Raw genomic sequence first — 25,256 nt, 5'->3', positions numbered from 1 at the left:
ACAGGGCCTTTACAACTTTTAATGGCGAATAAGGGTATTTCCACTCATACAAAGTGCATTAAATCTGCCAACTGACTACAGAGAAAGCAACTAAATCAGGCATGATAGACCGTAAACAATGGAGCGGTTGGGACTTTTACATTTTTATTTTCTAATTTAAACTTTAACTTGACTATGGTTTGAGCTAAACTGGTAAAATGCCAGTCTCTACATTGAGCAGTGTCATTTTGTGCAAATTTGGGACTCTTAAGAACAGACTCAACGTGTTAGTTTAACAGACGTAAACTACGATCTATACTTACAATAATAAAAAAAATACATTCTCATTCATTTGAAATGCAACGCTACTTAGAAACAAGCGACACTAGGTGGGTGTGAACAACAAAAGCAAAAGGCATTCGGCGACCTCATCGCTGTGGGAAGAGGTGCGTTTACTACGGTTGGCGGCTAGTGTGTCCTGAGCGCATTTCCTCCAGTGCAGTGGTGTCACGTGTGGCCTGAGCAATGATCTGATGCAGGTGTTTGTGGGAGATTTTGGCAGACAGCTTCAGGGCAGGTGGCATGTTACTGTACTTCACGCTGAAATACAAAGAGCAGGGTTAGTGTATACAGGGGGTGTGTGTTGAAAGATGCATGAATCTTGGTCTTCTCTGTGTTCTTGTGGTTACGGCACCTATACGAATTGCCAACTAAAATGATTAAATTGCCAATATCTCAAGCTTGCAACACTTGCAGTAATGTTTTACTTTTCCCTCTCTACACTGTGTTTTGTTGTTCCAATTAAAAATGGTTGCCTTAATTTAGAGTTAATTCAACTTAAAAATATTAGTTAATTCAACGAATTGCCCAAACTCGTTCAGTTGACTAATATTTTTAAGTTGAATTAACTCACATTTTAAGGCAAACAGGGAACTTATTTTTTTAGTTAAACCAACTTTTTTTACAGTCGAAACTTAAAACTGCAGGTTACACATAATTCAATATCACATCACATACTTTAACACAAACTTTAAATGTCAAATTATGTCAAACTGACATTTCATACTGAAATCTAACCCAGCTGCAACAAAAATATAATTCATACTTCCCGATGTGACACTGAGTTTTTACTCACGTAAGCACTGCACTACACCAAAAATAAGTAACGTTATGCAGCTTTACGTTAAAAAAATTATAAATGAAAAGAAATAGCTTACTTAAAAAAAACAATCTATGCAAATGCTAATGGCAGTTCAAAAATGTATTTTGTATTCTTTTAGTTATAACTTTTCTCTTATCGGGCTATCATACTAACTGTAGGCTTTGGAGGAATGTTTGTAACCGAACATCATTGGTGCCTATTGACATTTCTCAAAATATCTTCTTTTGTGTTCAACGGGAGAATACAAGTCAGAATTTTACCTTAAAATTTTTATCATGAGCTGATGGTAATAACAGAAGCATATGCCATCGATTACCAACCTCAGAGTTGTTTAAACATCATTTGCTCTTTGAAAACACTGACTGGGATTTTTACTTCCAGAACTCAGCTGTTGCACTCTACAGTGTCTATGCAACTTTTGCATGTTATTATTTTAACATGATAGACCAAATATCCTATAATAATACCAATATGATTACTACACACTGTGCATCTTACTTGATCGATGTTATCCTACAACACCACCAAGTGGTGAGGAAGGTACATTACCTCTGCAGGAAGATCCAGCTCCACAACTCCTAAGATTCAGAATTCTAGTCTTCAGCCTCCTGTGGATCACACCAACCACACAGATTACAAAAACATCTGTACTTGCACATGTGCAGTTAATAGTTTCCGGTGTCAAGCGAAGTATCATTTTAATCATTGTGGTAACAACAAAAGTGCAACCGAATATTTATCTTCCTTTCTAATATTCTTGCACATTTACATTTTAGGCATTTGGCAGACGCTTTTATCTAAAGCGACTTACATTGCTTTATACTATACATTTTACATAGGTATTTGCAATCCACTGGGATCGAACCCACAACATTGCATTGTTAACACAATGCTCTTACCACTGAGCTGCAGGAAAGATGTACATATCATAGGCTTTGCTGTTTTTGGTAAACTCTGCCGAATGTTATGTTTAAGTGGCTATAGTGAGTGTGACATCTTTGTATTTCACAGTTTATTTCAGTGGCCCATACACTTTACAACTTTGCTGTAGTTTTTGCAGCAGGTTTGCCAGTAACTTACTGTAGATTTAATTACTTTCCTATTAGTACGGTTTTCAATTTTTCAAATTGACTTTAACCAAAATTAAAACACTTTGACAAAATGAGCAAGAAGAGACTGGCATTAGCACAGCAACACTGCTAAAAATGACATTCTTCCTAATCATTGTTGTCTTGTTTTTGGTAAAAATTGAAACTTCTTAAATTACGAAACAAGAAAATTGACCCAAGATGTTTAGTTGTCATGAAAGAAAATATAAGAAATAGGTAATACTACGTTTTAAAACACAATTGTAAATGAAATCGACAGTAAGTTAATGGCAAATGTGCCGCAAAATACAGCAAAGTTTTACAGTGTAGACTATCACTGTAAATGTATTATCGTAATGTGCATTTTGCATATTTTTACATTTAGTTGACATTTTAAGCATTAAATGCTGTTTTGTACTTTAATATTTGATCAGTGTGTTGATATGATCTTCATCTGGTAGAAAATTGCATTTTAAACATGATGACTTAAAGTCCCGGTGAAATTAAAAATTGCAACTCTCATTTTCATGAAATATTGCAAATATTGTAAATAGCTTATCAACGTGGGTCATTTTCTTTATCCTCATAATCTTCAGTTAAAATTAGAAGATGCCTTTCGGCCTGAAATGATTATCCATCGCAAATGACGTAAATTAGACACCTTGGGAGCATCCGTTAACTCCTCCCCTTCACTTCGCAGTGAAAAACGCAGGCCACGCCCACTCATTTTCTCCTATGAAATTCATTTCTCTCAGAAATGTGTCAGAATACGGTGGTTAAAATGATCACATCTTCCGGTTCATGTGGACTTTAATGCTGTTGAGCATCAAGACTTTTTCTTTCCTCCACACCAAAAACATCATTGAGTGCATTGCCATCCCACCTCGATATCAACCATACCATTGTAAAGTCCAACTTAAAACAAGATGGGTTTGCATCCTGTTAATCTCGATTCAGACAACATATACTTCATCCTGACGGTCTTTTCCATAAACACCTGTGGTTACGTTTAGACAAAACCAACAATGCTTATTATAGAAAACTCACAAAAGACAATTGCATTGGATTCTTCTCAATGAACCTCGAATGATATTAGGATTGTTTCAATTAAAGAAATAAACACACTAGTAGAAATTTCCCTTACATAATTATTTTACATTGTAGACGGATTATTTTACATTAGATAGGCAAGTGCGGCTCCTTTAAACTCTTTGCTATTCTACATTAATAACATCAGAAACATCAATGTGATTTATCAGGACACATATTTCAGAGAGACATTGACATGTGGTATTCCTTGCAAGTCTTAATACTGTAACAGTAGGAATCAGTCCAAGCAACTAAGATAAATTTAAAAGGACAATCTATTCCAATGTTGAATACAAGTGATGCTGTATGAGTGACATGCAATGGTGGCCTCTGGCCTTTCATGATCACAACATGCAAAAAACAGACCGAACATGTGCAAGAGTACCTCTGAGCCCTGTTCCTCCTCCTCCTCCTCCTGTGATGAAGGGGTTCACCATTAAAACAGAAAAACATGTGTCAAAAATAGCCGACATATGTGAGTCACAGATACAACTACTGATGGGGGAAAAGTTACTCCACAATAAACATGCTAAATATCACTGCTTCCATGAATTCTGCTCCTGTAACAAAAGAAGTATGACATGACTGAATGGCTAAAAAGGAAGAGAAACCGAGTGGAACTTGAAGAGCAAAGCAGAAAGTTTGGAAAGAGTGAAGATCACAGAGACAATACTGCCAGGTCTGCCAACTTTACTCCAATAAAGCAATAAATGTTCCCCCGTTTATGAATATTCATCATTTCTCATTATTTCCCCTAGTGCTAAACTCAATGGTCACATTACGATAACTTCAAATCCCATTGGTTAATGTTGGACTTCGGCCTACCTTTCCAAATTTGGGTTTCAAAATCAGGGTGACCCGATCGGGGGTGGCGGTGTTGTGCAGGGCAATAATTAATCTTATTAAAAATCTTTTGATTACTTCAGACATGAAATGCATCTAAACGCAGTCACCTGTTTGTCCCCTAACGCGTCCCGTAGTTCGATTGTTTTAAGTTTGATTATTTGTTAGCAAAATTATTAAATTTTTAAGTACATGGATTGGATTTTACCAGTGTTTGCATATTTTAATCATTATTTACAAGAACCTCTTATGGTCACAGCAAGGAAAATGTTAGAAATAAAGGAGCAAGCGTTAAAGTTTGGTTGAGTTCAATACGACTTTTAATGGTCAGTTCTGGTGCTTGATTCTGATTGGTTGAGCTGAGTTCTAAGCCGTTATAAAATACCACGATTTATAATGGCTGACCGCATTAACTAGCTTAAGTATAACTTTATTTACTTTATTTTATGAAACCTCGCTACGCATATGGAATAACCGTATTGTAAAACCAAAATGCCTTATTGCATTTAATATACTTGGATACAACGAGTACAAACTCAACGCTTGAAGTTCCAACCCGATCTCATCAATCTGCGTGTGAATAACGCGACTTTACGCTTTCCATTTGCATATAATGCAAATGCCACAACAAAAAAATGTGCATGCGATACGCACGTCCTTCCCATTAACGTCTGTGTAGCGCAGATGCATCAAATGACGCGACAAAATGATATATTATGGTGTAATTTTGCCATCATGACATAAAGGGTGTGATTTTTCATTTAATCAGAAGTCTAATTTTGGGTACGTTTATTTCGTCTGCACAATTTCATTTGAGCACGTAACCCAAGCCCACTTCTTAACCTAACAGATTGTATATTATGCAATAAAAACACAACACATAACAGGCAAGTACGACTACAGATCCTATTTATTCAAAAAGTGCTTTTACTCCACTCGTTTTAAGATCGAAGAACAGACAGAAACACAATCTCCTTCTTCAAACGCCATAAAACTCGGACGCAGCTCCACACGGATTTAAAAATTGGCGCCGTTGAAAACCTATTGGCTCTCGTGTGTCTTGTGACTGGTCGAATCATAACGTTAGCTTACGTTATAAATAAACATTGGCTGTCCTGCAAGATTGCGTCACATGCTACATGCTGCATTCGTTTGAATGATCCACAAATACTGTATATGCATTCCTGAAGCACGATCGTCAGAGATTAAACCGGTATCGTGCGGCTTTAGAAGACTCGGAATGCAACGTAGCCTGTTTGTAATGCTTCAATATGTTTTTTGGTCAATGTTTGCAATAAATACCCTTGACTGACTGCTTATGCTTGTGCTTTATATTATTACACGACTTGTTGTAATGTTTGATTCTGATTGGCCAGTCGCAACAGTTGCAAGTTCGTTATTCCCAGATAACAACCGCTCAAAACTAATAACACACTGTAACTCGGATGCAGGAAATCCTGCAGTTTTTTTTTTACAAACTAAATATAAATATGTCTTTTAATGACATGTATGTCATTAAATTTACAAAAGATTAAACAAAATTGCCTGTTCGTGACATTTGAACATCGTTGATTAACTTAAAACCAAAAGTAAACGGCTTTTCCTCGCTTAAGGTCTGCATGCGGTAAAAATGAGCATATAAAATATTTCAAATTCACATTTCATGTAGAGTTTTTTTCTCATTTTAGAAAATGTAATAAGCGGGGTAATGTATAAGATGCTGGCTTTTTTCGCGAAATAAGCCCCTTTAGTGTGATACAAGACCCTCGGCTTCCCATCGTGTCCTGATCACACTGTCGGGGCTTATTTCTGCAATAACAACCGGCTGCCTGTACATTATCCCTTACTTGTTGGTAAGCGAAGACGTTTAGCTGAGAGGTTGGGTTTAGTAATCCAAAATATCTATTAAAGAACGAATAATACGTATGAATTAAATCTTTCATTTGCACGCATTTGCTCTCCACAGACGTTAATGACGTGTGCATTATACGCAATCGGAAAATGTAAGTGTATAGTCGTGTTAGTTATACGCAGGTTGATGAGAACGGGTTGAAAGCACTATTCAGGTCTGGTTCATGACGGAGGAACTATTCCAGCAGATATCAAAAGCAATTGAATGAAAACAACCAGAGACATTCCAACTAAAAAGACGAGAGACAAACTGGCAAATTCAATTTAAATGGAAAAAAACATATCGATCTACCTCAAGCTTTTGTAGTTCTTCTTCATCCTAGAGGAGAGAACAGACTGTATGTTAGAGGAATAGAGCGCAGGTGAAGCTAAAGGTGGAAAGAGCAACATGACGCATGCAAGTGAATGAAGAGATGCAGGCAGGAGGCCGCCACAGGACTATGAAGAGAAGTGGGGGAGGAAAGGAGGTTTGCATGAAACAATGGCGCTTGAGAAATGAGAGATAAGGGAGAGCAGATCTGGGGTTAAAATAAATATATATTTGGTCCACAACAACCGGCCTTTGCTGATGAACACAACTCACAAATCCACACAAACAGGAAATACACAGCTCATCAACACCAAGTTACCTCAGACATCAAATCTTCATCTGCCTGGAAAAAAATAGGTGGACAGATAAAATAAACATTGAAAGGTATAATTCGAATCCAATCGTTTTATATCTCACTTTTTTAAACATGAGCATAAGTATGAATTAGTGCGTTGATCTACATATAAATACAATACTTTTATACATAATCTGTGTTTGCCACATTTAAATAAAATGTTTCGGAAATGTATTCTTTTAAAAAAAGGCAATGCGTTTTTATTACTTTTCAGTCTTGTTTACTAAAGGTTACAGGGATTTATGTGGGCCTCTGTGTCATTGCCTTTTGCGGCAGCTTGAAGCTTGTGTAAATACAATTTGACAACTGCTTTCAACTGAGTATCGACATCCAAAACAAATGCAAAAACAACCGCTGTTTACAAACAGGTTGGTCAATGGCAGTGTTGGATGAGTTACTCCGAAAAAGTAATGAATTACTAGTTACTTATTACATATTCAATAGTGTAATAAGATTACTGTGCAAATTACTTAGTTGTCAAGATAAATGAATAAGGAACAAGACAAGATTTTTTATCAGTGGGAAGGGATAAATCAACACCGCAACAAAGGTAGAAAATGCATCCATGTCACCTATAAAGAAAGGGAGAAAGAAGACAAGCAAAACACATGTTGCCAGTGATTCACCTTCTGAATGAAGAAGTGTAGTGAGTTATCCGTGAAGGGGAAGAAGAAAATGATGCAAAGATTACGAAAGAGGAAAATAAAAGAGTGAAGAAAGGTTGTTGTCGGCAAGATGAGAAAAAGGACTAGAGGAGACAATTCCAGAACAAAATAAATATAAATTAAGATTCACCTCTGAGACCAGATGGGTGTCCTCTACCTGAAATAGTAAACAGTGACTATTAGCCGCAAGTAATATTTTCTTATTAATTTACCTGCAAATGAATAAACTAGCAGGAAGGGCTGTACAGGTAAAATGATAATCACGATTATTTTCTCTTATATTTGACATGTTTATTAGGCCTGTACTTCAGCTAATGAATATGTTATAATCCACTGCCATTGAACTTCAACACCATATTTCAAAGCACGAAATCAATCATCGAAACACTCCACAATAACATTTTACATTTTGTGACCTTCGGAATGAAACCTTGATTACTTTTAAAGATTTTATTTTTTATAAATTATTACTGTTGGTCACCCTTCATGTTTGTGGGTTTTGCAAAAAAATATTAAAATAGTTCAAATACAATTACAATTGTACAAATAAAGTATTTCTCATTAACTGACCAAAGTATTACAAATGTGAGAAGGACACATCAAAGCATACGTTTTAAAGTTAGACTTTGAATTTTGATTAAATTATACAATTGCACACACATATATTACACGCAGTATTTCGTTCAAATACATCACAAATCAATGTAATTCAAATAGAATAAATGAGAGTAATCACTTACTTTACTTTGTCAACGGAAAAGTGATTTAATTACAGTAACTAATTACTTAGTAACTAGTTACATCCAACGCTGATCATGAGTAATCCAACAAATATCAGATACCATACATTCACAGCTATCAATGCATATCTCTTACATGTGTTTATTGTGTAAAAACAGAGGTGCAGATGCCTAAAAAAAGACAAATAAATACAGTTGTGAGCCTTACCTTGTCTTCATCTCCTTCATCCTGTCAGCCACAAAAAAAAGAAAAAGATTCATTTAGAATAGAAACGTAAACCAAAAAAACAAATGCAGTTTGTTAGGTTGAAATAGATTTAATGGGGTTTTCATCATGTAAAGGCAATTTATGTCTCATGGATTGATTTTATTGAAATAATTAGCTTTTTCCTTTTTGATAGGTCACATTGTAAACATTTACTGAGCTTTATATGAATCAAATGAAATAAAATGATTGTGTCGTAAAACCTGACGTTCAATCTGAAAATATGAAATTAAACAAATTGCAATAAAAAAATGTGTTTTTCACATAATAAAGTTTAAAAGCAGTATATATGTGTGGTACATGCCGTTTAAAATTTACAGCACACAAATAAAATAATTTTACTCACCTGGTTTTCCTCCACAGCTACTTCTCTCTAACAAAAAGAAAGTTAAGCATTAAAATCAGTACACAAACTCACCGACTAAGAGACAGAAGAGCCCTAAAAAACATTTACTCCAGACATTTTTTTCAAACTTGCAACACCAAAAACAATTGAAACTAATCTGTAAGGTTTTTTCTTCAACACTTATACAGCTAGTACAATAAACAAGAGATTGTTAAATGTACAATGCCACAATCACACCAGGAATGAATCAGAAGCAACCACAGCAACGATGAAACTACAGGAAAGGAGAGGGTGAAAAACAGGAGATTAGATTAGAATAGGTTAATTTCAGACACAATGAGAGATTACGAGAGAACCTGCATGAGACACCAAACCTTAATAACAGAGGATGAGATTAATGGGTGGAGGAAAAGAGATTATAGGAAGAGGAAAGAGCAGGTTTGGGAAGACACACTATGTTCGGAGATAAGCAAGGCATGAAAAGATGGTATGATGGTAAATTACACTCTCGTCTTCTTCTTCAGCCTCCGGTTCGTCTTCTTCCTCTTTCTCTTCTTGAGCATCCTCCAGCTCTGCTGGGTGTGCGTCACCGTTCTGCTCAGCTTCTTGAATTTCCTTTCTCTAGGAAATCAAAATTAAAACCATGATGGGGTTGATGTGAGGCATCATGTGTTCCAACAGCATCCTGGGTAATGTCACGACAGGTTCTTCAGCATGAGAACATACATGATTTAATGATCGGGGATTTCACAATGGAACTTGAGAAAGAGAATTCACTCAGGAGGAGAAAACATGGTTTTGTTAAATTAGATGATGGGCGTGTTGTCAAACTACAATGGACAACAATCATTTTCACATATTTCAAGATCTTCATGCCCTGCAAGAAAAATGTAATCGCAGCCGTAGCCTAGTTGATCAGTTGTAAACAATTATTTAACTTTAATAATTTTTTCAATTGTGGTTTCAGACAAAAATTAGCAAATAGTTCCTTGAGAATTTTTGGGTAATTCGTGCAATATTATCAGTGTGAAAACATAATTTGTAAGAAATCGTACAATCCGGGGATCGTTGCGTTTAGGGGTGGGGCTTCACTTTTGCTTTTTTCTACAATTTGCATCATACAAATTGATCAATTAAAATTAATGATAGAAATTGCCACCTCGTAAATTTGTTACATTTTCCTATCAGGTCAGGTTGTTAGTTTAGTCCACTGATTGTAAGTTATGTTATGGACAAGATAAATATCTAATAAGCTGTAATAGCTATAAGCTATACAAAATAAAAAAGAAATAGACTTCAAAAGGAGGGTTTATAGCATATTCAATCATAACGCATGCACACCTTTGCACAATGGACTATTTAAGCACAAGACATGAGGGCCCAGTTGCATAAACTTAGCTGCTAAGTTAAGAATGTGTCTTAACAAATATTCACACATACAGTCCGAACGTTTTGTATGCGTTTTTTCGTATTTGGTGCTCATTTGTGCGGTGTCTCTGAATTGTTAAAACGCCTCTCCCAAAAAACGCTGAATTTTTTATGACGGACAAAAATAACGGAGACAGTGTGTAAATGTGATTGAAATAACGAGAGGTAGCATTTAGAGAAATTTCGGATGCAAATTTCGAACTCGATGTGCTATGGCCTTTAGTCTCACTGACTAGCAATAGGTAATTTAGGGCTAATCGATCTTACTTTTCATATTTCAATTAGCCCAATCTACCTTTTTATGTAACTAATTTAAAGAAGTTATGACGAGTCTTGAAGAAAATAATTGTATGACTTACTTATAAAACTAGTCTAAGCAGTTTATGCAATATAAAACAAAATGCAACTTATTGCAAATTTCAAGTGAGAACATGTTGCCTCACTTTCATGAAATATTTTCACGCATTCTTTCCCACCCACTATACCCATACATATAAATTTCAAATTCAAGTCAAAAGAAATGTATAGTTTTTTTTGACTTACGAACTTATGAAAACTATGAAAAGCATGCTTCAATTCAAAATTTTTTAATGACACTGATACCGCACATATACACATTTATTCTTTCAGAGCTAAACTCAAAAGAGGACAATAAAAAAAGTGTAGTAAGGCTACTGCATATCTAGTATTAGTACGCCATTCCAAAAAGAGGATTTGATGGTACAAAAACCTAAATGAATCACAATCTGGATGAGAAACAAACGCTGGGACATGTCTGGAAATGAACAAAAAGTAAATAATGATTGAATATGATGAGAAAAAAAAACAAGTAAAAAAGGTTCAGTGGGGCATTACTGTTGTGTCATCGTGAAGGTGTTCCTCTGTGCCAGATCCATTATGAAGTTTTTGTGAATTTTCTGCATGTTTTGCCTCCTGTGTCAAGAGAATTCTTTTATTAAAACAATGTAGAAGCAATTTCATTGCTGTCTGTAACTGAGGGGAAAAAAGTACTGAAATAAAGTAATGTCCCATAAACTACAGCGGTCACTCTTTCACAAGAAACTCCACAGACATTTATGCATGTAACATTGAAACGGTGCTTTGGTAGAGTTACTCCACTTCAGTGGATTCCCATCCGCTGTGCCGCTGCCACATTATCAGTAGAATCACTAACAGTGATATTGATTTTATGTTAATGAACAGTAAAGAAAGACAATTACAACCTTTGATCCTGGTGGAGGTGACAGACCCAAAAATTCATAGACTGCGTTGTCCTCCTTAGCATTAAAGAATGTCTCATAGTCCTGCAAAGAAAGACAGAAAGCTTGCGTTATCATTTTATACAAATTAATGTTACACAAACCCCAAACATACACCCACAATTAAACTTTGGCTTTACAAAACTTCATAATTCAGCACACTTTTTTTTACTATTAATGCATGTTCACATTTATGCACTAGCCCAAATCCTACCTCACTGCCGTAAATGTCGTAATAGTAACGTGAATGTAAATTATTAAATCAATTTAATAATTGGCCTAGAATCCAGTACCTCAAGAGACGACGTATTTTTAAGTTGAACTATATGGAGATATACCGAGCATGCAACTGAATTGGAATAAAGACCATGTTTTTAAAGATGTACCTTCTAAAAAACGAATTAAATCATTATTTTCCCTTAGAAATACTAAAAGTTATTTTTTAAGCTAACTTTAAGGAGATTTATGTAACATTGACACCTAGCGGTTGAGGTTGGTATCGCAGTCCAGATTTAAAAATTTACACAGTCAGTTTATCTGAAAATTTATACGTTTAATGTGGTTTTGTTGTTTGCAATTATAACTAAATCAGCAGCTGGTTTCAGAGGTTGTGTCCTCCGAAGAGTCGCATATTTGGGCCATATTGCTGTCTCGAGTTAATAACCGTAATAAAATTGTATATTACTCATATGAAGTTGTAATTAGGGCTGCAACTAACGATTATTTTAATAATCGATTAATCTATAAATGATTTGTCCGATTAATCGATGAATCGGATAAAAACCAAAAAAACAAGAAAAGCATTAATATCCAACCTTTTATACAAAAACAGAACTGCACAAGTGTGAAGAAGTGCACAAACATTTGCTCCTTGAACCTCCCTGAGCTGTTATAATAATAATAAAATAAAAATATAAAAAATAAAGAACAATTCAAATCAGAAAATTTAACAGGATTTCTCACAAACTCTCACACTGACACACACACACACACACACACACACTTTCTCTCTCTCTCAAATTGACTTGAAGCTTATTCATTAAATTATAATTATCAATAATAACCTATATGGGACATAGCACAGAATACACACTGCAAAAATTGCTTTTCTAACTTAGTAGTTTTGTCCTGTTGTCAGTCCAAATATCAAAAAAATCTTTAATCAAGAAACATTTACTAGACACATGAAATAGCATAAGAAAGTATGTCTTGCTTTCTGAAAAAACACCTCAAAATTAAGTAATTGTTTGCTTAAAACAAGCAAAATGATCTGCCAATGGGGTAAGAAAAATAATCTTAATGAGATATAATCTCAAACAGAAGTTTTAAGCATCACTTAATTTTCTCATGCCATTTTTCTTTTCTAGTAATCTTGATTTAATATTTTTTGATATTTGGACTGGAAACGAGACAAAATTACTTGGTAAGAAAAGATGTTTTTGCAGTGTAGCTATACATGACAACAGATTGAAAAATGAATGGTCCAAAAAAGGATGTTGCCACCCCTGCATTACTATTGTTAATAGCAAGTTAACGCTAACTTGTCAAGCTGGATAACGAGTAAACACCAGCACCAGCGACATTACGTTCTTCACTTCAAAACGGAACAAAAGTGGGATTCTGTAGTGACTTAACCTGCTGTTGAACTCCCTTCCTCCTCATCAAAGAACCCAACATGTTTCCGTTTCAGGTGCTGGATCATTACTGTGGTGCTCCCGTGTCATGCCATGTCGTATTTGCATATATTGCAATTAACACACTTTTTCATTTTATTAAGTTTGAAATGCTCCCGCATCTTTGATGACTTGGTTCGCGTTGATTTCTCTGCCTCCGCCTTGTATCTTTTCTCTAACTCCGCTGGTTTTTTTATTTTTGCTCCGCCCTGTTTATGATGCGCCGAACTCTGCTAGCATCAGTGCGCGAGAGAGACCGAGTGTGTTCACTCCGCTCCGCGCTTAAATAAAGTTATTTATTTTTTTAATAATCAAACGTCTCCGCGTCTCGCGACACAACGAATCGATAATGAAATTCGTTGCCAACTCTTTTAGTAATCGATTTTTATCGATTCTATCGATTCGTTGTTGCAGCCCTAGTTGTAATATAATTTAATCATTCTTTCTAAGTTTGCAACGTAACAGTACCGGAAAGGATGAAATCTGCACAGACCCAGATCGTTTTTGAGAGTCCCCAACTGGCAACCGAGCTGTCGATATACACTACTGGCTAAATCGTCAGTGGGCGGAGTCACACAGACCAAAACAAAAACAGACATTGCGGGGAACACACATTTCAGAGTGGAATAACTGGCTATAGAGTTGAATTTTGGACAAAACAATGTTTTAACTTACCATTTTTCCTAAATGTCTATGAACACTTTAAGGTATTGTTTTGATTAATTACAGTACACTTATTACATACACCCCCTTTAAACAAATATAACAAAATTAACCTTACAATTTCTTTAATTTGCAATATCCTTCGGTTTGCATTTCTGAAATAACTTGTCTTATGAAACACCAAAGTTGTTACCTTCCAAAAAACAGACTAAACAGAGTTTGTTGAATAAAAATAAATTAAATTCTGCTCTCACTATGTCCATTTTTGTAGATTCTTAGCATTATACAGTGCTTTTTAATGCCAAACATGTTAGGCAATTAGTGACCTAAATTGGACAGATTTACAGTAAATCAGGTGTAAAATGCTTTTCTTCATCAGAGAATATAAGTGTAATTTGGTGTACACTGTCCATAAACTCAGTACCCTATACTTAAGTAAACATGATAAACTAGAAAGTTATGTGATATTTCAAAGAAATTATACAGGTTTAAAAATGTACTTAAGTGTCGACACAGGCACGATTTAACCTACATCATGTGGCTTACTTTGCCCCGTAGCTGCCACTTTGGAAAAACTAGCTAGATTAGAAATTCAGGCTTCTATTTAGCCAAACGATTTGCATTGACAGATGAAAACACATGCGGCCAGTCGCTGAGATAAAGTGGGTGGTCTAATTTACCCACTTGCTCATCTTACCCCACTCCCCCCTTCTCAATTTTGTATTAGCAGAGCCTTTAGGAGGAAGTCTCGATGAAAATGTGTTGTTTCTGGGTCTTACCCCACAATATATCTGCTCATTGAAGATCTGAGGAGGAAGAGGAATCCCGCCGGTGGGCTTCATTTCTCCCGGCACATTTTCCCTCATCCACTGGCGGTTCTCCTCATTTGAAGCGATGTCAAGCTGTGAGTAATCGATTTTAAGCGCCTCAAGAAACCCAACTACATCTTGCTGTTTCTTTTTGATCTGCAGCATTAATGACAAAAGGTTCCACTTGTTAACACTTGTCAACAAACAGTAAACAACGATCCTTTACAGCATTCACTTTAGTTCATTGACATTAACTAAAACATTTTTGAAATCTAAAGTTGCATCTGTAAACATTAGTTGTTGTGTGAAAAAAACAGCATATACTGGTTTGGTATGTTTTGATTCTGGTTTGCTGGTTTAAACTGGTTTGTGCTGGTTTTAGCTGGTCATGTGCTGGTTCAAGCCGGTCATGTGCTGGTTTAAGATGGTCATGTGCTGGTTTCAACTGGTCATGAGCTGGTTTAAACTGGTCATGAGCTGGTTTAAGATGGTCATAAGATGGTCATGTGCTGGTTTCAACTGGTCATGAGCTGGTTTAAGATGGTCATAAGATGGTCATGTGCTGGTTTAAACTGGTCAGGTGCTGGTTTAAACTGGTCAGGTGGTGGATAAAGCTGGTCATGTGCTGGTTTAAAATGGGCATGAGCTGGTTTAAGATGGTCATGTGCTGGTTTAAACCGGTCATGTGCTGGTTTAAACCGGTCATGAGCTGGTTTAAGGTGGTCATGTGGTGGTTTAAACTGGTGTAAGATGGCCATGAGCTGGTTTAAGCTGCTCATGTGCTGGTTTAAGATGGTCATGTGCTGGTTTAAGATGGTCATGTGCTGGTTTAAGATGGTCATGTGCTGGTTTAAGATGGTCATGTGCTGGTTTAAGATGGTCATGTGCTGGTTTAAGATGGCCATGAGCTGGTTTAAGCTGCTCATGTGCTGGTTTAAGATGGTCATGTGCTGGTTTAAGATGGTCATGTGCTGGTTTAAGATGGCCATGTGCTGGTTTAAGATGGTCATGTGCTGGTTTAAGATGGTCATGTGCTGGTTTAAGATGGTCATGTGCTGGTTTAAGATGGTCATGAGCTGGTTTAAACTGCTCATGTGCTGGTTTAAACTGGTCATGGGCTGGTTTAAGGTGGTCATAAGCTGGTTTAAGCTGGTCATTAGCTGGTTCAAGATGGCAATGGGCTGGTTTAAGATGGTCATGAGGTGGTTTTTCAACCGGGAGAGCGCAGAGAAGTTGTAAACACTGTGGTTTTACTGTAATAAAAGTTTAACAATCACGATACAGATACCAAAAAAATGGCAGCGTCACGGACGGTAGGCTACTTCTCTGTTGGTCAAACTAATGTTAACACAATCATAAGAGTATTCGTTTTCGGCGACTATTTTATCTCTAAAATCAAAGCAACCAATACAAACGTATTCATTTTAAGACACGTTATAGTTTATGTACAAAAATAACAATAAACCATAATCCCTTTCCAAAAAATTACCAGGGTTTAACTACAGTTAAAATTGAAAAACATGGTTTTACGACACTTAAAACCAAAAATACATGCTTACTACAGTAAAACACTGGTTATCACAAAATAATCATATTTTTGAAAACCATGTTTTTGTAAAAACCATGGTAAACGATGGTTACTCTACTAGACCATGGTTTTGCCATCATTAATCAATACACAAAGAAAAACATGGTTAATTTTCGTAAGGAATTCAAACGAATCATTTCGGTTTCATAATAAAAACCGCTGAATAAGACAAATGTAAGTAAACGCTTGAGTGTTTGTGGAGGCAGTCGCAGCACTGCTATGTGATATCAGAGATATTTAAGGAAACTGCAGCCTCGCGCTCGCAACTTTTCTCAGGCCGCTCAAAGTTATTTAAACAGTTCAAACGAAACGACTTTAAATGAGAAAAAGTTACATCTGCTGCGGATCATCGCACACACGAGTCTGTCAGTCAGTGCTGGGTGACGTCTGGATGTGTATAAATCACAGAGCACCTTAGCAAGAGTGGCCTGTTGAATAAAAACACTTGTCGCCTCAATTCTTACCGCTGTCGATCCGGAGGAGGACGCCAGGAAGACTTTAATGACCATTGTGTAAAGACTGCGAAGTGAAATAAGGGGGTAAACGACAGAGATCCAGCCCGGGTTTGAAGGCACAAGGCGTTAGAGGATCCGCACCGTGTCTATTTCTGTCCTGATGATCCGGCGACATTGGTGCGCGTGGCCGCGCTGCTGTAAGAGTGATTGGCAATCTCAGCTGTCCGTCTGCTAAAGTTAGTGTTATGGACAGAAATGGTATTTTTTTAAGAAACGTGCAATTTACCGACTGGGAGGGCTAGATTATCACTTAGATATTTGACATTATAAAATGTAGCCTGTTTTATTATTATTAAAGCACCATCTGTGTTACACCCTACTGAACAAAACAATAACAACCGACAGAAATGTTAGTGGATTAGGGTACAATTGGAGTTATGCTGAATTTGCTGGATGTATATAACCATGAAGAGACATTTTCAATTCAAGTGTATTTTGTACTGTAGTATCTTTCACTCTCATCAAAATTCAACTATAATGATGTTTACTAGAACATTGTTTTATCTCGTTTTCCCCATTGAATTTGGAAGCCACAAGGGGGTTTATGGACCCCATTGAAACCCCTATTCTTATCAGTTGATTTTGTCACGTAATAGACATTTACATTTAGCAGACGCTTTTATCCAAAGCGACTTACATTGCTTTATTCTATACATTTTACATAGGTATTTGCAATCCCCTGGAATCGAACCCACAACCTAATGCAATGCTCATACCACTGAGCTACAGGAAAGCATAATAGACAAATGTCAGTAACCCATTTGGGAGGGGATCATGTGAATTTAAGTCACACCATTGCCTAATATTGCTGGAATACACTACAAACCTTTTAAAGTCTTAACATATTTTTTGAAACCATCATACACTTGCAGACTTTTTGAAAGTTTCAGATGGAAAATCAAATCTGCAGACTGGCACAGACTTTCTGCAACAATGCCAGGCTGAAATTTGGGCTTAAGTCTTGTTGTGTATTTTAGCTGTAAATATCAAGCACAGCATGCCACAGAGCACGCTTCAAAGGTGTTTTCCATGAAAGTATTGCGAGTTATTATTGTAGATTTTCATGTTTTTCATAAATTTCACAAGGTTCAAAAATAAGACAAAAATTTCATCTTTAGTCAGTGATCATGATGGCTATTGAGCAAAGAGTAATCTCATGGATAATTTAAATGTCCGTAAGAGTACCACCAATCTGCACCTTGTATTTTCTAAAATTGTTGGAATTTACCGAGGCATACTTTTTAAGTCACGAAACACCTGTGGTGATCATAAACTTGTTCACAATATACTTTCATCTCCTTAAAATGTAGAGATTTTACTATTCCAATCGTTTTTCTATGCCATGTGATGAAATTCCAGAGAATAATGTTCTTAAACTTGCGGACACCTTTTCATCTGCACATTTTAATGCATGGATATGGACAGAACACGGTCAAATAAATATTGGTGGTACAGGCTTTGACAAAGAAGTGTAAAAAGAAATCCAACATACAGTACAATCAATTATAATAAATTATAACATTTTGTTGGTCACAATTTGAAACACAAAATATATGACAAAAGAACATATTTAAGCCAGTCAAGGAATAACATGTTTGCAAATTTTGTGTTTTTAAAAGCAATATATTACAGACCTATAATGAGCAGTGGTTAAAAATCAGTGGCGTTTCACATGGAACTTGATACAAACTTTAAGCAAGTACCAAAGATCCACTCACTGCACAATTATGTTGCGACAACACTGAGGTAACTTGGTTTAACTGACAGCATGAAGACCAACAGCAACCACCTTGTTGCAGACAACTAGCCAGCATGTGATTCCAACACCACCTAAAATAAAGCAGGAAAAAGTACAGAAATTTACCTCCATTTGAGAATAACTTGACATATTCATGAATAATTCATCCCACTGTCCATCCAAATGGTTACCTGCCACTCCAGATGGAAAAGCAACCAGTTTCTCTAGTGGAGAAATCCATTTACTAGGCACCACTGTAACTGGGTCTGCATAATACTTCAATATGAGTGAGATCATAAGCGCAGCCTAACAAGAAACAGCAACAACAAAGTTTTTAATCTCATGACAGGAAATTAACAGGTGATGTAAAGAGACACATATCATTCATAATGAAACAGATGTGTCTCACCTGGAGAATGTAAAATGCAATATTCACAACCCACTTCATCTTTGCCTGCTGTGCAGTCCTGGATTTGACTAAAAATCAAAGACATAATTAAATATTTTTTGTTCTAAGTTTTAGAATGCGGGTCTCTATAAAGCTGCAATCTGTGTTCAAAACAGACGTTGATATGATTTATATTTTATTTACCCTAATGTCTTTCCTAAAATGTTTAGCTGCTTAGTCCAGCTTAAAAAATAACTATGAAATAAATAGTCTACACAACTAATATGTAATATTAATAGCCTTCTGGAGCTATGTGCGAGAAACAGACCAAAAGTATAACAGTTCACCAAATAAAGGTATTTTTAATGAAAATGTGTGTCTGAATGACATCAATTACAATGTTGAACGTTTTAGCCAAATCTTAACCAAAAGTTAGCATTAAAATCAAGTTAAAATCAATTCAAAATAATATCTCGTGACTAGTTGTCACATGGCATTCTGTAATACAAGTACAACCAATGATACCTCAAGTTTTTCATGTGCCTTATATTTTATCTCAGCACTGACATGTGTTTGTTTAGGTTTTGATAACTATCTTAAAAATATTAACTGTTTTCCTAACACACAACAACTGTGTCGCTTCAGAAAACATTTATCAACCCACTGGAGCATTTGGACCACTTATATAAAGAATGTATGTGCTTGGAGTAGCTTCAACATTTTGAATCACATATAAGGATATAAAGTGACAGCATATCTTAATAAAAATCTCTGTTTCTGTTCAGCTAAAAAAAGGAAATCGATATGATCAGAGCCATTGAGAGAGAGAGTCGCGTCAACTCTGTTGACTCCAATGCAACAGTTTTTTCACAGCAATGGCGGTTCATGGAGGCTCTCAATAGTTCCCGGAAGTTACTACTTACGCATGGAGCAGCGACTAACTGACCAACTGAGGTAAACTTCTAACCAATTTAAAGATGAAAGCTATTTAATGAATAAAAAAATGAAGTATTTAAAGAGAAAACATCACTTCCAGGAACTATGTGAAGGCACCATGGATCACGTGACGCTCCAGCGTCCAGCTCCAGAGACATTTTCCTCTCTCTCAATGGCTCTGGGAATGATATGAGAGCAAGTAAAATAATTCTATTTTTTGGATGAACTCTTTCCGACTAACCCTTCACTATAAGGTTCTATTTTGTAACCTTGGTAAATGCATTAACTTTTGGTAAACTTGGTAAAAAAAATAACATTTATTAATCCTTGTAGAGTTGTGAATACAATAACTCATTGTGCATTTAACTGAAGGAGGTAAATAAACACATGTAAGTAAATATGAATAGATGTGTTGATACAATAAATTATTAACAAATGAACAACAAGTGAAATCAAATAATGCTGAAGAAGTATTGTTTACATCTTTAGTCCATGTAAGCTAACTTACTCTAAAATAAGGTTGTATTTGTTAACAATGTTACAAGAATAAATATTGATTGTAAAATAAGGTTATACGTATCCTTTTTCTATCTTAATGAAACAAATTGGTGGTTGAAGATTTTGACAAGCTTTCTTTTCTGCTGTACCTGTAATGGAAGACTAATATCTGTGGCTAAATCATTTGTGGGTGAACTCCCTTTAAGAGAAAAGATACTGTTACTGTAGTCTGCACGCAATGAGGTTACCAATAGCTGTAAACACTGTAACAAAATGCTAATTCAAAGTAAAAGAAACAGATCAACACTACGAGTTGCTACACAAATTAGGCAACGTTATGTTTCGTGGACTTCTTCCTGTATAAATCACATGCTGGATATCATGTTTTACCTCATCATTGCATTTCAGACTGCTGTTTGTGTAAACTTAATGTGTGCACATAAACAAGACACAGATCATGCTTTTTATTACCTAGAGTCTTTAGCTGATCGGTCATTTTGTTGATCTTGCGCTCCAATCTAGCGTATCTGGCAAACTCATCCATCATACTGATGCTGGAAAGCTCCATCCTCAAGTTCTGGATCTCCGTCCGCATCTCCGTCTCCTGTTCAGCATCTTTCTGAAAGAGCCTTGACAGCTACGAGAGCAAACACAAGATGTTTGGGTAGCTTGCAATGTTTACGTGCTTATTCATAAACATAAGTATTCAGTGTTAAAAATCATTAGGTTCACCCCAAACTTGCCATGCATCTAAAGTAACATACTGTCTGTGACGTAATTCATGGTCATGTGACCTGTGTTGGACTACATGTGTACTTTTTAAATATACTGTGTGCAGTCCTATAATAACACGTACAAAAAGTCTTACATTATGGTTACCGTAAAGAAAATTAAACATGGTTTTATTACAGTAAATGTGTACTAACCATGGCAGATTATTGTGGCAAATTACCATTTGCATTGTCATTGCTTTGCTAAACAGGCCATGGTTAAAGTATGGTTATCGTGGTAAATTTGCGGTTTACTGGGTTTTTCTACGAATGCCACAATTAAACTATGGTTGCTGTAGTAAAATCATAGTTAACTTAATTTACGAAGTGGGATTTACTGTGCTGAGTGTTGGAGTTGAATACGGGGGCGTGTATCCTATTATATCATTCAGCCCCATGACATGAATAACGCTACGTTACCCACTGTTTTGGAGAGAGAAAGGCATTTTGTGTTGTATTGTTTTAAAGCCATGTTATAAAACACAGAAAAAGTTAACTTATACGTATTTGTTGATGTTGTGATCTACAAACAGAATAATTCTCACTAAAGAATTTGAACGGCGACATTAGCAGCACAGCTTTTGTTTGCCGCCGCATCTGTGATCCACACAGCACTTCCATACAGGAGCTAGCGTTAGCCGCTATGCTAAACAATAGAGGATTGAGCCCTTATCGTTTTTAAAGCCGACGTTACATACCCGTTGATTTCTTAAAACATACAGCTCAGTACTTACACATGAAGAAATGGACGGAAGCAACGATTTCACGAGGTTGCACAGAAACACGGCGCTCAACACAAGAAACCAGTTAAACCCGGCGGCCATTTTCTGTTCGTCAGCCTGATCCAGCCCCAATACTACACACTCAACAATGCTCCTTTAAGTCTTCTCCCTGTCGTGAATTTTAACATATATATATTTGTAATTAAATGGTGTTACACCTTAATGAAATATGCATAGCATTAATATATAAAAATGATTGGTTTGAAAGGTTTTTGTTTAAGGGACGTGTTTTTTTGCTTTAAACGCATTCAAATTATAAGAAAATCATAAAGATGTAATAATATGACCGGTAACATGCATTCATATGCTTTCAAGACGAAAAAAACGCAGTTTTGTGTCGAATAAAATACATACGACAATCATTGATTGACGTCTTAACCCGTCCACTTACGTATTTTGCTTTGGTTTGAAATTCGGTTGCTAGGACGTTTCAGCGAATCAGAGACGAGAACGGGCGGGGCGCGAATGGCCATCACGTTGGTGCTTCAATGAAAAGAATATATACAAGGAAAGATCCGGTCGGGTTTCTGTTCCGCCAGGACATTTATGCTCGTTTAAGTGTTTTCCTGACACTTTTACACTTTGTTTACAGTAGTATATCATCTGTTTTAATTTCCCCGCGTTGTTCTGTAAGTATACAAGCTTAAAACAACAATGCCGAAAAGAAGCAAAGTAAGTTGAATATATTGGATTTCCTATTCTGTCGCCACGCAATGTTTATTAATAGCGTGCAATAATCGCATGTGAAGTAATGTTTGTGTTGAATACTTTGGCACATGTGTAAATGCGCGATTTGTTGCATGAAAGTCTGTGGCACGATTCTGGCGCCTTTTTACTTAGAGCTGCGAAGTATTTCGCCGTATACACAACGTATGTATTGTGTGAAGACATCATGGCCACCGAAGCCACAAAACACATGTCGATGTAGATAAAATGTATATATAACGTTTTCATTATATCGCACAAAGGGGTATAAGGTTATACTTAATAATACAATTTTAAAAATGCATGTGCATGTTTACTCGATATGCAAATTTCTCTAAAACTTTGTTTTTTGAACATTTCGTGTGGGGATTTAATAATAATGTAAGTACACGGAGTTTGTCGTTGTGTACGGTCTCCATATGGTTCTTGGGTAGGACGCACACATTAACGTCTTGGGTGTCATGGCTGCCCGTGATCTCGACACATTTGAGTCATTGTAAATGCATTGTGAATGGCTTTTTTCGTGCAAGGCTATTTTTAAATGCACGCGTATCTAATCCGTCTTGTTTTTCACATGACCTTTGAAGCGGACTTGACGAAGTGGCTTCAAGTTCTCGCCTACTTTCATTGCGATTTCTGCGTGTTTAATTACCACGCGAGCGTCTCGTTTTACAAAGTAGCCTATTTTATTACCGACGCCAAACTTTCATTATGTCGAAACGTAAAGTTGAATAAATGCGATGAACGATGTAGCGATTAAATCTGGTTGACAAAGGCGGGGCTCTGCTGCTGCCCCCCCCCCCTTCCGACTTCGACACATTTGAGTAGCGTTACAGAGATTTTTGTTAACGGCGATAAATAATAAACAAAATCATTGTTTGATTTGCACGCTTTTAACGATTTTTCTCTTCATTAAAGATATCTATGTCCATTTTCATACTGTATTTTTACACTTTATTTTCGATATCGTTTACAGAGTGTTTCGATTGTAATGGGGAAATTTAAATAAATTAAAGGCACAGCACTGTATAGCTGTACTGAGCCCCTCCCCCACTACTAGTTTTGCGTTACATAATTGGAATTAAACACAAACCCACTTATATATTTTCAGGTAGACTTTTCTAACAGCTTCTGTTTCCTCTCTTACAGGCTAACAATGACACTGAAGCAGCTGGGGTGAGTAGTTCACATGAGTATATTGCACAATTACTTTTATACTGTAATCGTTTTCTTCTGGTAGTTTGTAACAGTGATGCTTACTGTCCATTCTTATAATTCCAAACAGCCCAAGAGAAGGTCTGAGAGACTTCAAACTGTAAGTACATTTCTCCTATCGGCTCATGTACACTTATCTTTTCATCATTCCATCACCAACAAAAAAATCCTGTTTTGCAGAAACCCCAAACACCTGAGCCCAAGCCAAAGGTCAGTGAAGAACCAAATTTTGTATACAAATTAATACGGAATAACAGTTTATAGGCATGTGCTTAAATAGTGTGGTTTCTTAAACTTCGCAGAAGGCACCGGCGAAGGGCAAGAAAGCCAAGGAAGTAGAAAAGGCCAAACCAAAGGAGAAGAAAGAAGATGCAAAGCCCGAAGCAAAATCTGAGGAGAAGACCCCTGCAGAGAACGGAGAGACTGAGGAAGCAAGTATTTCTTTGTTTTTCTATGTGCATATGTACTAAATGTTGATGTTATCTGTCGCAGTGTCTATTGAAATGTATTTAATATAAACATTTCTTCATTAAAGGAGGAAAACACTGATGGAGAGGAAGAAAAGCAGGACAAGAAAGAGGAAGCTGCTAAATAACATTGTATTTCACCAGAGCTCCAAAAACTCTTTTCTTGTACAATACAGAAGAATATTTTTATCGACTCTTTTCTAAGCAGGTTTTTTCGTAATTATTCAAAACTCATTTTATTAAAACGATCCAAGAGAAAGCCTTTAAAGATGATCCAACTTATTCCACTCCAATTTCTTCTTAAGACGATTTGCAGTCACGGAACAGCAAGTGACACCCTGTTATAATTTTCTGGCTTTGGAGTCGGACAAGTTGTGCCATTTTCTTAATAAAAAAAAAAGTGTAATGTCTTAGGTCTTTATATTAAAACTGGAAGAGTTTGTTTGAGACACTAACATTCCGTAGGCGATGTGACGTACATGTTTCTAGTCTGTATTGTATGGGAAGGGAGTTTTTTTAAGAAATGTTTGATTGTTTGAATTGTTGATAAGCTGTATTTTATGGATTAAAACCTCGATATTAGTCCAGTTTGTTTTTAATTCAACATCTTCGATAAATGATAAACCTGCTCACTAGTACTGGAACACTCATCAGATATGTGAACTGCGACATTATTTGACTTTGTTTGGTAAAAGCGCTGCAAGAATGTTGTATAGCTGCTGTGTACAAGGTTTTCATATTTTCTATATGCAGTATGTGATGGTACTTTAAAAGGATTAAAAGGAATAGTGTGTGAGGACACAAGTGTGCCACAGTGTTAAACATGCAGGTTGTATGAAAATTATTGTAATTTCATTCACATGTACATGCCAGCAGTAGCTTCATCACAGAGTTGTTAGGGTAGAAGTACAAATGTACAGTTTCATGTTTTGGTTTCTCTTGTTGTGTAGTATCTGTAATGATTGGTGTAACATACCAATAAAATGGTTGTTATTTTACCACGGTTATTTGTTACGGTAATAAAAAATAAATGTGTAAAATGGCTGAATTTAAATTATCAAGAGATCTT

The 25,256-nt window shown here is 36.2% G+C and overlaps 3 protein-coding genes across 9 annotated transcripts; 1 reads left to right on the top strand and 2 right to left on the bottom strand.

The window, feature by feature from the left end:
* Position 1: 1 nt before the first annotated feature.
* Positions 2 to 16,858, bottom strand: sh3bgr (SH3 domain binding glutamate-rich protein). 7 transcript variants are annotated; one of them, XM_056756953.1, is made up of 13 exons: positions 16,638 to 16,858; positions 14,556 to 14,741; positions 11,405 to 11,485; positions 11,037 to 11,114; positions 9,258 to 9,374; positions 8,754 to 8,780; positions 8,351 to 8,371; positions 7,533 to 7,559; positions 6,702 to 6,725; positions 6,365 to 6,391; positions 3,704 to 3,733; positions 1,691 to 1,749; positions 2 to 579 (listed from the first exon to the last, which is right to left on the bottom strand). In XM_056756953.1, the coding sequence occupies exons 1-12, from the start codon at positions 16,680 to 16,682 to the stop codon at positions 1,735 to 1,737; spliced, it is 678 nt and encodes a 225-aa protein (XP_056612931.1). In that variant the 5' UTR covers positions 16,683 to 16,858; the 3' UTR covers positions 2 to 579; positions 1,691 to 1,734. The 7 variants fall into 7 exon arrangements, with proteins under 7 accessions (XP_056612931.1, XP_056612932.1, XP_056612934.1 ...); XM_056756954.1 differs by lacking the exon at positions 6,702 to 6,725 and having other exon boundaries at positions 16,638 to 16,857; XM_056756956.1 differs by lacking the exon at positions 11,037 to 11,114 and having other exon boundaries at positions 16,638 to 16,856.
* A 1,214-nt stretch (positions 16,859 to 18,072) lies between these two features.
* get1 (guided entry of tail-anchored proteins factor 1) lies at positions 18,073 to 22,136 on the bottom strand. Its single transcript, XM_056756960.1, has 5 exons — positions 21,753 to 22,136; positions 20,720 to 20,885; positions 18,836 to 18,903; positions 18,618 to 18,732; positions 18,073 to 18,518 (listed from the first exon to the last, which is right to left on the bottom strand). Exons 1-5 carry the CDS (start codon positions 21,840 to 21,842, stop codon positions 18,445 to 18,447), a joined length of 513 nt encoding a protein of 170 aa, XP_056612938.1. The 5' UTR covers positions 21,843 to 22,136; the 3' UTR covers positions 18,073 to 18,444.
* A 144-nt stretch (positions 22,137 to 22,280) lies between these two features.
* hmgn1a (high mobility group nucleosome binding domain 1a) lies at positions 22,281 to 25,185 on the top strand. Its single transcript, XM_056756961.1, has 6 exons — positions 22,281 to 22,472; positions 23,655 to 23,681; positions 23,791 to 23,820; positions 23,901 to 23,930; positions 24,023 to 24,151; positions 24,256 to 25,185. The coding sequence occupies exons 1-6, from the start codon at positions 22,455 to 22,457 to the stop codon at positions 24,313 to 24,315; spliced, it is 294 nt and encodes a 97-aa protein (XP_056612939.1). The 5' UTR covers positions 22,281 to 22,454; the 3' UTR covers positions 24,316 to 25,185.
* Positions 25,186 to 25,256: the final 71 nt, after the last annotated feature.

The sequence above is a fragment of the Triplophysa dalaica genome, chromosome 9 (genome assembly GCF_015846415.1).
Source record: "Triplophysa dalaica isolate WHDGS20190420 chromosome 9, ASM1584641v1, whole genome shotgun sequence".
NCBI classification, from domain to species: domain Eukaryota; kingdom Metazoa; phylum Chordata; class Actinopteri; order Cypriniformes; family Nemacheilidae; genus Triplophysa; species Triplophysa dalaica.
The sequence above is the reverse complement of the archived record's forward strand: the minus strand, read 5'-3'. Positions and strand labels throughout refer to the sequence as shown.

Excerpts from the sequence above, each read along its gene's own strand:
- sh3bgr (XM_056756953.1), bottom strand. The coding sequence starts at position 16,682 with ATGGTCATTAAAGTCTTCCTGGCGTCCTCCTCCGGATCGACAGCG. Across the intron at positions 8,781-9,257 it reads CTGAAGAAGAAGACGAGAGT|AGAGAAGTAGCTGTGGAGGA; the intron begins GTAATTTACCAT and ends TCTTTTTGTTAG. Across the intron at positions 3,734-6,364 it reads AAGAACTACAAAAGCTTGAG|GAGGAGGAGGAGGAGGAACA; the intron begins GTAGATCGATAT and ends CCTTCATCACAG.
- get1 (XM_056756960.1), bottom strand. The coding sequence starts at position 21,842 with ATGGCCGCCGGGTTTAACTGGTTTCTTGTGTTGAGCGCCGTGTTTCTG. Across the intron at positions 20,886-21,752 it reads TTCCGTCCATTTCTTCATGT|CTGTCAAGGCTCTTTCAGAA; the intron begins GTAAGTACTGAG and ends TTGCTCTCGTAG. Across the intron at positions 18,904-20,719 it reads CGATCAGCTAAAGACTCTAG|TCAAATCCAGGACTGCACAG; the intron begins GTAATAAAAAGC and ends TTTGATTTTTAG.
- hmgn1a (XM_056756961.1), top strand. Across the intron at positions 23,682-23,790 it reads ATGACACTGAAGCAGCTGGG|CCCAAGAGAAGGTCTGAGAG; the intron begins GTGAGTAGTTCA and ends AATTCCAAACAG. Across the intron at positions 24,152-24,255 it reads AGAACGGAGAGACTGAGGAA|GAGGAAAACACTGATGGAGA; the intron begins GCAAGTATTTCT and ends TCTTCATTAAAG.